General features: G+C 40.2%; 1 protein-coding gene across 3 annotated transcripts in view; it reads left to right on the forward strand.

Moving 5' to 3' along the window:
• ADAM11 (ADAM metallopeptidase domain 11) overlaps positions 1–11,658 on the forward strand; it is a 1,438,613-nt gene extending 1,426,955 nt beyond the window's left edge. For 2 of the 3 annotated variants that reach the window (XM_044055102.1, XM_044055103.1), the window contains one exon: positions 6,421–11,658. In XM_044055102.1, coding sequence (XP_043911037.1) covers positions 6,421–6,719 — 299 coding nt within the window. In that variant the 3' untranslated portion in view covers positions 6,720–11,658. The remainder of the gene's footprint in view (positions 1–6,420) is intronic. The other variant, XM_044055105.1, reaches the window with a different exon arrangement.
• The last annotated feature ends 1,622 nt before the right edge of the window (positions 11,659–13,280 follow it).

Below are 13,280 nucleotides of genomic sequence, written 5' to 3' on the forward strand. Positions count from 1 at the left end.
CTCTGGGTTTTGAACCTGCCCCTCCAGCATGTTCTGTTGATTGTGATAATAAGGTTGAGATAATTGGAGCATGTGGTGCGGAGGGATTGGGATTTATTTAGATGTAGCATTTACAACAGAGCTGGGTCAGACATGGCTTTGTATGTCAAGCAGCGATCACCTGTAAGTAGGTGATATGAGACAGAGAATAGTTGGAGTTTTTTGAATCTGTCCATATAGGACAAGTGTTTAAAGCCTTGTATCCTCTTTGTGAAGTACTTTTGCGGCCTCTCCAGTTGTTGCAGGTGTCTAGTGAGGTACATGCCAAATGGGGCATTGTACTCAATGATTGGTCTAATGAGGGAAGAGTAGAGGGAAGCAAGGACCTCTTTCTTCCTGGATGCAAAACGCCACATAGAAGGAATTTCTGACCACAGTGGCAATGTGGTGGTCAAATGAGATGCTGCTATAACCTGTGTTCCCAGATCTCTTATAACACCTTCTGGGTTCAGTGGACTACCATCGATGTGGTAATTTTATGAAAACCAGGTTTTTCCCAAAGGGGATGATGACACATTTTTTGGCATTGAGCTTAAGGCCATGGTTCTGACACCAGTCTGTCTCAGTAAGGCCTTTCTGTAGGATGTCAACATCACTTGGGGAGTTAATACTAGCTCCCAACTATGAATTGTCTGTGAACTTTGTCAGCCAGAGACTCTTTGTGTTGGCCTGGACTTCAGAGAAGTAGATACCAAACAGGAGAGGACCCAGGACCGAACCCTGTGGGACTCCACTCGTGACTGGTCGGCAGTCTGACTTGGAGTTTGATACTTTCACACTGTGAGTTCTATCTGTGAGCCAGTTTGCAACACACCTAGTGATATAGGGGTTGATGCCTAGCTTAGTGAGTTTTTCTATGATTCCTGAATGGGGAATGGTATCAAACACCTTGGCCAGATCAAGGTAGGCTGTATGAACCACTTTGCCTTCATCCACAGCTCTGGTGACTGACTCAAAGAAGTCGACCAAGTTGAGTAGGCATGATCTACCCTTCACAAAACCAAACTGTGTGGTTTCCAGAACTTGGAGATTCCCTATATCCTTGTTTATTAGGTCCATGATGATGCATTCCATAGCTTTGCATATCAGACTCGTCAGGCTAATGGGGCAAGAGTTCCCGGGGTCTGTAGTCGCTCCTCCTTTGTGGAGAGGGATGACTGTAGCAGTGCGCCATTTGGTAGGGACAAAGCCTGAGGTGAGGCTGTGATTGAACAGGGCACACAGATGAGGTGCCAGTTCACTCTGTAGTTCATGTAGAACACAGCCAGGGATATTGCCAGGTCCCATGGAAGCTGTATTCTTGGCCTTGGACAGTGCTGTTTTAACCTGTGCAGAAGTAATACTGGGTGCTTGGCAATCTACCGGTATTGTCATTGGTCCTTTTTGGGGGGAGCGGTAAAATTGGCACTGAATCCGTCCGCCAGTATATTGGCAATATCTGTTGGCTCAGTATAGGAGGTACCATTGTGCAGTAGCTCAGAGCAAATCTGGGTATTGCCATGCAGATTCTTTACATAACTATAGAAGCCCTTGTGGTTGTCTTTACTATCTGCTGCAATTCTGTTTTCATAGCTAGCTTTAGAGGATTTAATGAGAGATCTCAACTTTTTGTTGAGGCTGAAAAGGGAGTATTTCCAGTCTTGGGACTTCACCTTATTCCACATCAGTTTCCTCCTTCTGCTGTAGAGTTTGTTTATAGCAGAGGACCACCTGATTGGCTTCCTTTTTTTGGAGGAGAGTGTCTTGGTTCTATTGGGTATGGCAACATCCATGCATTTGTGTACGTGTTTGTACAGTGCATTGATGTATGAGTCCGTGGTCATGCAACTATTCTCCATTTGCATGGGTGCCATGAAGTTAGCCACCTCTGTTTTTAGGAGCCCAAAGTTAGCTTTGGAGAAGTTTTTCATGGTGTAATTAATCACCCTGGAACCCCCCCCCCACACAAAGAGGGGTGTCCAGGGTGATTAGTTTATGGTCGGATCTAACCGGGGAGGAGTTAACTATTGGTGTAGAGCAATGGTTGCCCATATTAGTAATGACCAGGTCAAGGATGTTGCTACCTCTTGTGGGGGTAAAAATGAGCTGGTCCAGGGCATTTGAATTAATGAATTCCAGGAAACGTTGGGCAAGTGTATTGGTACATGAGTTGTTTTCCCAGTTAATGGTGGGGTAGTTGAAGTCACCCAGTATGAGTGTTAGGTTGGACCCTAATATTCTCCAGTGTGCTTAGGAACGTGGAGTGTGAGTCTTGGGACATTGTTGGGGACCTATAGCAGGCTACGACCTGAATCGCTGTCTTACCCAGTGTTAGATGCACCTGAAGTATCTCTGATGCATTATGTTGGGCTACTAGTCTGGAGGTGTGCGCATCCTTTATGAATATGGAAACACCACTGCCTTTGGAACTTCGGTCCAAATTCTGGGGCTGAAAGGTGTGGAATGAGTTATAGCCTGGTAGTGCAGGGATACTTTCTGCTGCCTTGAACCAGGTCTCTGTTACAGCACAAATGTCGATGTTCTCCATTTTAAGGAGTGCTTCGAGTGAGTGCATTTTCAGATTTAGACTTCTAGCGTTGAGCAGCATGACCCTCAGATTGCATTTGTTTGTAGCTGTTATGGTGGTAATTTGGTCTTTGGAACACCATCTAAAAGCCTTTGGACATAGCTAACCTGTTAGCAGACAGGTTCTATGAAAACTTCACTTCCCTGTCCCCACCACACATACCCAATGACATCCCAGCCACCTGTCCCCTATCTTGTATGTCTAAAGAGCAGGTTGCAAATGCCCTCTCCAAGGCCAAAAACACAGCATCTATGGGACCTGATAACATCCCTGCCTGTGTCCTACATGGGCTCCAACAAGAATTAACAACACCACTGGGTACTCGTTTCAGTCATAGTCTAAGCACTGGCTTAATCCCAGCTGAATGGAAAATAACCTTATCTGCAAAGCCATGGGGCGAATCTTCATGGACCTTATCATCAAAGACATAGGTAATCTCCAGACACTTGGACCCTACTCAGTTTGGATTTTTCAAAGGAAAATCATGCCTGTTAAAGTTGGTGGACCTCTTTGAGACAGTCACCAAGGCCTTGAATGAGGGGAAATCTATGCAAACAGCCTACCTAGACTTAGCCAAGGCTTTTGACACTATACTCCACTCAGGCATCATTGACAAACTCACCCAGCTGAGTATCAACCCTTATATCTTTAGGTGGGTCACCAAGTGGCTCACTGATAGAACCCATACAGTCAAAATATGGGAATCCACCTCCAACAGCAGACCCATAACCAGTGGTGTTCCACTGGAATCAGTCTTGGGACCACTACTGTTCAGAATCTATTTCTCCAAAGTACAAGTAAAACCTAAAGGTCTGTGGCTGACAAATATGCTGACGACTGCAAACTGGGAGCGGTCATAGAATCTCCAAACAATGTTAACATCCTGCAAGAGGGTCTTACGCAAACAAATAATTGGTGCCAAAGTCACGGCCTTAAACTCAATGCAAAAAAATGTGTTATCATCCCTTTAAATAAGGGCAGTGTTCTTGCTAACTGCCACATCAGTAGCAACACCTGAAGTATGCAATCAGTGGTGAGAGACCTGGGCACACAGGTGGACAGCAACTTTCTATATTGCTCATCTCATAAGTACGGGAATTGCCTCCAAAAAAAAAAGTTAGAACCTTCCTGTCCTCTCTTCTCATCAGAACAATAATTGAGTACTATACCCCTTTTAGTATGTACCTTTCCAAGCACCTGCAGCAATTGGAGAGACAACAAAGGTTCCTTACAAGGAAAATTTAAGGCCTTCAACATCTTTCCTATGTGGATTGACTGAAATCACTGTCACATTATTGTGTTTCATACAGACTACTCAAAGGTGATGTCTGCCTTTTGTATAGGGCAATCTCTTATCCTGCTTTACTGGAAATGCTGCATATCTGTAAATCAAATGGCACACAGGTTACTCACTCTAAAGACCTTAACCTTGTATGTGACATTAATAGAACCTGCTGGAGAGACAGATTTGTCTCCCAGAGGTTACTGCACCTTTGGAACAGACTCCCACTTTATGTCAAACAGAACACCTCATTAGCCCACTTCAAATGCAATCTGGACGATTGTATGGGTACTCATAAATTCACCCCAGGGGTTCCACCTGTGTCTCTCTTGGACAGGGGTAATAGGTGCTGATCGTGGAAACAAGGGTAACTTGGCTAGACTTGTAAAGGCCATAAAGACATTAGTCTAGTAAATTCCTATGATCCTATGAATAGTATTATTATTTTAACTGACAGTTAAACTTTCCCACTTTTTTGTTTTGCTTTAACTACTTTGGTCCATTTGAAAATGGGCCTTACCCAACAAGGGGAACCAAATTAATAAAATATAAATAAACAAGTAAACAAATAAATACATAAATAAATAAAGTTCATTAGGAAGCCTTTTTGCATTTAATGCATTTTGGAAAATATCACTCTGAGAGATAGGATTAACTGAGACGGTGCTCATGGTATCTTTTTTTTTCTGTGACAGCTTGACAGCCTGATACCAGCCTGACAGCCTGATACCTGCTGGCATCCCTCCTCACTTCCCCTGGGTGTACAGCCTGACCCATGGAATGGAGCCACTAGCCCCCCCCCCCCATAATTTTTGAGAGTTCAGACATACAATGGCATGCTGTATACATGTACACATGTCCACATGCACTCATGCAGCAAACAAATGTCTGTCAACCCATTTATGCAAGTTTACAGTCTCTAGTGTGCTACATCTCTCACTTGCCTCCAGCAGAAAGCAATACAGATGAGGATAACCCATCTCTCCTCAAAATAAGTGAGATAGCTGACAGCCACTTAAACCTATCCCCTCCATCAGATTGGTCATCTAACTTCCTAGGTAATTTGGCTTGAGTCATTAGAGGCACAGGGAGACTCCCTATCTTTGTGCCAGAAGGTAATCTTGTTATGTGCTGCCATTTATTGTTACTGCTGTGGTCAGAACTGCAAAGGTCAGGTGTTGTAAGAAATACATTGTTGAGCTGAGAGGTAAGTGGGTTTGTAATTATATTTCATCTGTTTAGCCACATCATTGTAGAGTAATATTCTCTGTCTTATATTCAAGACTGACATTGCAATTTCACCTTCATTTTTCATGAAATTTTATGGCCTTATGAAAAAAAAAAACACAGTGTGCTTCCATATTGCTAACATCTACAGGATGGAACCGAAAGATTCCAGGCAATAATGGTTCATGTGCTTACTATGCCTCTGAAAGAACTGCCCTTGTTTAAATGCCATACTTAATATTTCAGTGTATTTCTTACCATATGACCACCTTTAACTACCATTTCCATTGTCACTGTAACTTTTGCCAGTTTGAGTTCCTTGCTTGACAAATGTTAAATAATTTTCATCCCTGAAATGTAGTTATAAAAGTGCATCACGTGAATCCTGTAACATGAGCTGACACAGAGCAATGATCTTTGATTAATAAGTCTTATGAGAGTTGCTAATTTGACAGGACCAACATTAAAAGGAAGATAAGATGTGTGGTTTGCCGTGAAAAGAAAAGAATAGAAAGCACGTTTTGCAGTGGTTATCACATATCCTAGTGATTCCTGGCTGACAAGCTCATTAAATGGAGTATAATTCTCTCCTCATGCATACTGCAATAGTATATCATATTGTATTTTCATGTGGACACCAGAACCTCACCCCTGCAAGTGCAAAGTGAGTGCTAATACATGCAGAATAAGGTAGACATCAGCCCATGTGCTGGCCCTTTGACTGTGCAACATAACTGTTTGTCACTTGCAGTCCTGGGTTCCTTGTTAGGGAGTACGCTCAGTGGTTACCATTGAGGGGGTGACATAGTGCTGTGGGGTTGTTGTTTTGGGATGCATGGTACTACTTTGCTGTCTAAAATTTGTTAACAGGTACCAGTCATAAAAATGACAGAAAAATATCCCACCTTCCACAAAATGATGGCCATACCATCTTCTATTGTATTTCACATTATTTGTGTGTGCATGTCTTGGTGTGTATGTTTGCACTCATGTATGATTAAGATCACAAGGATGTTATGCATTAGACAACTCCTACAAAAGACCAAAATGGCAGCTGAGAAAATTTAAATCCATTTCAGCCCTTTATTTACTTCTCTCTGCCTTGGGTGGTACTTAGAGACATGTGAAATTGTCTGCTGTTTGCTCTGTACTCTGTTCTTGCTGCACATAAAGTTGTGATATTGCATGCTACATCCTGCTTGTATTTCCCTCCTTTCCGCGCATTACTTTCCATACTTCATCAGCTTGCCAACGATTAACAGAGTAATGCTGTTTCTAAATCACTTTTGTTTTCCTTTTCTTCCAGATCTGGAGGTGCCTAGGATTCTTCTGTTCTACAAACTAAGTCTTCCTCTTGTATCTACCTTTGTATCTACTTTCAGAAACATTTTTTTGAAGAAAAAAAAAAAAGGTAATTTCGGGTGCTTGAAGGGTATTGCCATTTCTATTGGGCAGCCTTTATGGGTCCTAATGTCTGTCCTTTCCAACTGGTTTCTGTCTGGTATCTATCCTGAAGAGATCTCTTGGGGAAAGCATTCGAAGATTAATTTAGCACAGAACATCACCTGCCCAGCACAGAACATCACCTGCCCCCCAAGTACTTAATGACAGCCTTATAGAATGTGGAAATGGCACACCCCACACAGTGTCTGGAACGGCTCTACTTTTGTATTTTGTTAAATCCTCTTTTGTGAGGAAATTGGAATGACAGCTTTAAAGCACTTTGCTGCCGTGCTACGTAGACCACTCCCCATTCTCCTCCCAGCAGCAGCGAATGTATCTTTTAACTCCACTTTTTATGTGCCTCACGTTTGTCTGCAATTTCCATCTCTGCTGTCAGACTTCTGTACTGTCTATAAGAGAAAAATACAGTTGAGCAGGGACCATTTGCCAAACCTGCCTGTAAAAATATGCTGCCTGCTTCATTGCAATCTCTGTGGATCTGTTCAATAACTGGCTTTCATCTCTTACGACACTCCTGCCCAGTATAGCCATGAATGGTTGGTCAGTATGCTATAAATTTAGACAGCTACACAAAAATGCAGAAATAACTTTAGGGGATGATATGCATTTCTATGGCCTTATGTAGCTAAGATTTATTTTTTACAGTTGTGTTTTTGCTCAGACTTTCTATCACTAAGTGTAAGTGAGAACAGCACACTTATGGAATTTCCAGGGAAACGACTGTCAATGTTGAGTCACCGATTAAACGATATTCATCTGTCTGTTGCCCTTCTCCTCTGGGTGTCTTCCACATTCATCACAGAGTGTATATTTTCTTGTTTGAGGCTTCTTTTTGTTACGGGGAAAATGATAGGTAGTCCACTGATTTTATGCCAAGACAAAACTGACAAGAGTCATTAGATATCTGAACTCCAGTTTAATATTAAGGTTAAAAAATGCAGCTGATTTTGTAAATACTGACATACTGCTCTCTGTGTTGCAGAATTACATCTGGATTTTTTTTTTTTTTTTTTTTTTTTAGTTGATACTGTGCCTGCATGCTTTGGCTAGTTTGCCTTCAGTTTTGCTGACCCATCAATGATCACAGAGGTCACTTAATTATCTACTAATATCTATTAAATTCCTAGAGATATCCATTGTACAAGACCTTGCTCATCTCTGAATACTTTTCAAGAAACTCTGTTACATATGAGGTGATACCTAGACAAATGTGTGTCTTATGCAAGGATGGTTTTGGTGCTGATCTGGGGTGCTCAGTTGTGGCAAGCAGTTGTCAGACATAATCCTAGCCAAAAAGGAAACCATAATTGTCTCATGATGATGAGGAGGCAATATTTATTTATTTCAATTTCTTAATGCAGTAATCTCACTGAGCCGTAAGTTACTTTGCATGGGAGATTCCTGGGATTCATAAAAGTTACCACTTAGTGTACACTTTCTGTATTCAAGAACACCTGTATCACATTGCATGTGCTTTGTATTCACTCAGAAAGGTTACACTACCAAACCTTTATAAATCCCAGGGACAGAGGAAAATCCTTTACATTATAAATCTAAGGCTAGTTTAAACCACAGAACCCAGACAAATCCCACTCATATATGGGTAAAACATGCAAACTCCACCCAAACAGCATCCTAAGCTTAGGATTGAACCACAGATCTTAGAGCTTAGAAGCAGCAGCAATAATTACTCCACTATCCAGGGATCTACACTGACAGCATAATGCCGCTTGGCAATGTTTAATTGATGCATGCCAGAAAGTGTCAAAGCCCATATTCAATACCTGACTTTCTGACTGTATTATGGCAAGATTTCATGCCCCCTTTTCATCTTCAAGTAGGAAGATCATTTGAAGTCAGTATCTTGTCTCTGCCTTATCTGTCTTCTGATGACAAAGTTTGTTCTTGTACCATGACACCTTTGAAGTGTCCTCTGTAAGCATTTTAAAAAATCAAAGGTCATGAAAAAGCAACATGACCATTGCAAAATCTGCCAGATCTACACATTTTAATGAGGTGAATGATTTATAATATTTAGTTTAGAAAGTGTTAAATTGTATTACTTGTACTTTCCATGGGTGTAACCTCCTTACCATATGAAATACCAAATTACACTGTTCTTGATGCAAACACCGAGTTACTTTACAAATTATTTTCTTGATAAGGATACCCCCTAATTTTTTCTTGGAACTGGAAAATCCTGTTATAACATCATGGAAGACAATGCCTCACTACCTAAACTAACATGTTGACTACTATGTCTCGCAAGGGGAACATTTTACATTGATAACTAACAAACCTGATATTGAGGTAGTAAAACCACAATGTAAATAAGCAACTGGTCTATTAAAAAAGTAACTTGCGTTTAATTACTTGTAATGCCTTACTGGTATATGTAAGTTATTTTTGATGTCTACAGTGACATCATTGTGGGGGGAAATTATACAGAAAAGATGATCATACTGTACAATTAAAACATTTATTTTTATTTATTTTTGTTGACCAGGTAGGCACACTGGTCTGGAGATCATTTTCAGTCATGACCTGGACCATATGGACTAGAGAAGCACAGCATGAACTTACATATACAGCAACAAAGCAATTTGACAACAGTGCAATGTTTGGGTAACATACGTGTAGATCAAAACAATTAATAAACTGAACATTATTTTGGAAATAAATAGAGCAATGCAAAGCATAGGCTTGCATGCTAAGTCCGCTCTAGTCTGGTTGTATAACAGAAGCAGAGCTTCCCTGAACAGATTATTGTATCCTAAACATTGTGTAATGTATACCGTATAATAAGGACTCATAGTCTATGCTAACACAATAGTAAGTCCAATAACAGAAACTAAATGTCTGCATACTCATGTAGTAAAGTCTCATAGCTTTATAATGAAAACTATATGCAAGCGTGTTAGGCTTTCCTTTTGTACACAACAGTTGTATACAAAAGCATAGTCATTTTTAGCACCTGATGACCAGGAAGACTAATCTGAATGATATTTGATATGTTTAGGTCTAACACACATTGAGTCAGGAAGACATTATGTATTAAAGTATGTTAGCTGGCATTCCTGAAGCATTTTGCTGATGTATTCCTCTACATCGGTGTTTTTTATCTTTTTCTTAAAACACTATAGATTCTTGCTGTTTTTTTATGTTGTCTGGTAATTTGTTCCAGCGGGCAGGGGCAAATTTTGTAAAGACTTTTGGGAAGGGGTCTTACCAGCTGCAATGAGTTGTTATTTCTGAGTAAATGTGTCTTTAATTGGCAGCGTGTTCATTATTGGTGGACAGAACCAGAGTTTAAGAGTCTGTAGATTAGGGTATTCTGCAAATAGTTTTGGATGCAACTGGTAGCCATTTGGCTCTCTTTAAATTGGTGCAGTGATGCTTCCTGGAGTTTGAATGGTGGATGAATCATAACATCTTATTTTCAGTTGTCTGCAGTAATGCATCAGAAAACATTCCATAACATTCATTGTTTTTCATAACTACTTGCAAGTTTAACATCAGAATTATAACTGGAAATGAAAATAATTGTAAAAGAAAGTTAGATGGAATGTGTGCACTTTAAACATTTGTTTGTTAAATAAATAAATAATTATATAAAATAAGTAAATAAAGTGGAAGTTAAATTAATTGTAAAATAAAGCTTTGTGGAAAGTGTGGTAATATATTTTAAATGTTTATTTGTAAATAGATTGATAGATAAATAAAAGTAAATAAAAACACTTGAGGTGGTCAATGTGTGAAGCAAATGAAATGCACATCGATGACAGCCAGATCATGGACTGCTGTAGCAGAGGCATCTGTAAGGTGTTAAATGCAAGTTAAATTAAAAGTGTATTTTGGTAACATCCTCCTGAAATACTCCATTTCTAAAAGTAATAACCATCTGAGAAGCAGGGTGATGGATGATGTTCCCTACCCAGCAACATCACAACAAAAAGGACTTTTAGCATTCAGTACTTGCCTCACTTCAGCATCAGGTTATTGTAAGGGTAACCCATTGCTTTACTTGCCATTCTAAATCAGTATCATTAAAAAAAGATAAACTTTGACTCAGATTCCCACTGTACTTTGTTTAGGAACCTGTACCACCCAGTGATGCCACCTCATTGCACCTAAATGTGATGCTCACAAAGACGCATGCCAAGAAGGATATAGAGCCTGTGCAAAGAACAGGCACTTTAGACATGTTGGCTTTATGTTTGCATTAATTTGTAGAGTAGTATAAATGCACGATTTGCATTAGTAAGCACAAAGCTTACATAAACATGCATCTGGGCTAGCAAGCAAGTAAAATGCACAAAATACTTTTGCACATGACCTTTGAGTATCTTTGCCTTTACAAAGCATTGTGTCTGGTAAATGTTCCTTGACAGGAGTAAAAGTATATTTGAGCTTATTCTTTTGTAAACCTGGGTCAGGTAATGTAATGGCATCGATCTCGAACATGAGATATTCAAACCTGATGCACTGTCGCTGATTTTTAAGAGTGAATTCTGACAACAATTAGTTAATACCAAATGAGTAAGGTGCAACTTCCCTTTCCAAAATAAGGGGGGAGTTTAAGTAGTCTTTGCCATGTATATGGGGTATATGCAGAATAAGTACCTTTCCGTTTATCTTTCCTGTTCAGCTGAACATTCATTTTACGTGAAAGTTATTACAGTTCCTTTTGTCAGCTTGAGAAGTGAATATGATACGCTTCATAAATGCACTATGAGAGCCCTGCATAGATAAGAACAGAGTAATACTGATGTGCTGAACCATGTGTTTTAAATTTTAGCTCTCCCAGAGGTAGCTATATTACGCAAGCTGACCTCTTCTGTACACACATGGCATATTCATTTTATGGTATATCAGTTTGCATTGTTGAGTAGTACTAAATGGGTTATGTAAACTGTGACATCCAAATAATATCCCACCAGACTGCCAATAATAATGTGACGTCCCTTACTATCCTGGGTCAGTAAATAAAGAGCTTCAGTCCTCACTACTAACTCTAATGTGAGACCATCACTTAAACAGTAGTAATATTTCACAGTTCCCCATAAGAGCACAACAGGAACATGCTCTATAAACTGGAACTGGACTGTATACTTCTGTCCACCTGAAATATAACTCCTTATTACACACTTCAGACCAGAGTCCCAGTTTAAGACCTCTGATACACTCACACTTAAATTAAATCTCACACATCCAAACACTTCTGGGAAAGCCTGACAGATTTCCAACTGTGCCCCTTCCCCGGAATAATACGGTAACACATTGCCACCAATCAGAGAGCCTACATGCCCCTTTAAAGGGATGTCCAACTGTGGAAATTAGGTATTAAAACAAATAGTAGCAAATGACCTAAAGCAGCCAGGCTTTTGGAGTGGCCCGGGAAGTTATCAAAGCATGTATAAGCACTCTCAAATCACTAAAGAAGACACTGACTGACCAGCAACAATGTAAGTTAATAAAAATATTTAATACTATGCAAAATGATTAAAAATATAAAACAATAATTTCCAATTAAAAAACAGAACTCAATCACCAGGAACATGTAATCAATACTGAAGGATAGAAATCCAACATTTAGAAAAAACTCTAACTGATTAGTTATAATTTTCCTATCTGTCCCTGATCTAAACCAAATTATTACAACAGAGCAAATGCAGGCTTACAGTTCTTATTGAGTCCTATTGGGTATCCAGTGCACAGTACAACTGTGAACAACTGACAACTGTAACTGGCTGTTTAATGGCAATAACTGACTTCAACTGTCTTCAGCAGGCTCTTTTATAGACTAGCTTAACTGTCACAACTGTTCCAGTTCAAATTTTAATTTCATACTTTGAAAATCAACCAACAGCTGTGTACTAAAGTTCCTTCCTGTCTTTCAGCCTCTGACAGTAACACATTGCAACTGTCAAGATTCTGATGACATCATCTACACAGCAGCTAATTCTGAGACTGCCTGCATTTAGAATCTTCTTCACATCCCCCCATGACTCAAGCACGTTTTTCAAATGACCCTTGAAAAACAATGCTTGAGAAAAATGGGTCTATCTGGGAATATTGACCCACTCCTCTTCTGGGTAGTCCATTTGCATTGGCAATAATAACCCCACTGCTGTGTCCCTCTCCTTCTGGAGAAGCTTGGCTGAGTACAGCCCCCACCCCACAATCCGAAGCATCCACTTGTACAACAAACTCTTCACTGTAATCTGGGCTGAGCAACACAGGGGGTCCTCCCAAAATCTCTTTAAGATTTTGGAATGCCTGTTCACAATCTGTGGTCAACACTAACTTAAGCAGTTTATTTACCTAGTTATATAACTAAGGAGTGAAATGGCTGCAGTGTTGCAGTGGTTAGGGTTGTCGCCTCACAGCAAGAGTTTCTCCTGTTCATTTCTCAGTTGGAGCACCTTCTGTGTGGAGTCTGCACGTCCTCCCCATGGTCGAGTGACTTTAAAGACATGCAGGTAGGTCTGTGCATGAATGGGTGTGCCTACCTTGAAGGTTGGGCATGGGGCTGGCACCTCAGCACCGTAAAACTGTAAAAATCCACTGCCAATTATTAGCAACCCCTAGCCAGGAAAAGCCAAAAGCCATTGATCAATATAACTAAGGAGTGCAACCACTGCACCACAACAGGGCACAAATTTTCCATAGTACCCCACTGTCCCTAGAAATGCTCTCACT

This window comes from Protopterus annectens, chromosome 13.part0 (assembly GCF_019279795.1).
Source record: "Protopterus annectens isolate FY-2018-M chromosome 13.part0, PAN1.0, whole genome shotgun sequence".
NCBI classification, from domain to species: domain Eukaryota; kingdom Metazoa; phylum Chordata; order Ceratodontiformes; family Protopteridae; genus Protopterus; species Protopterus annectens.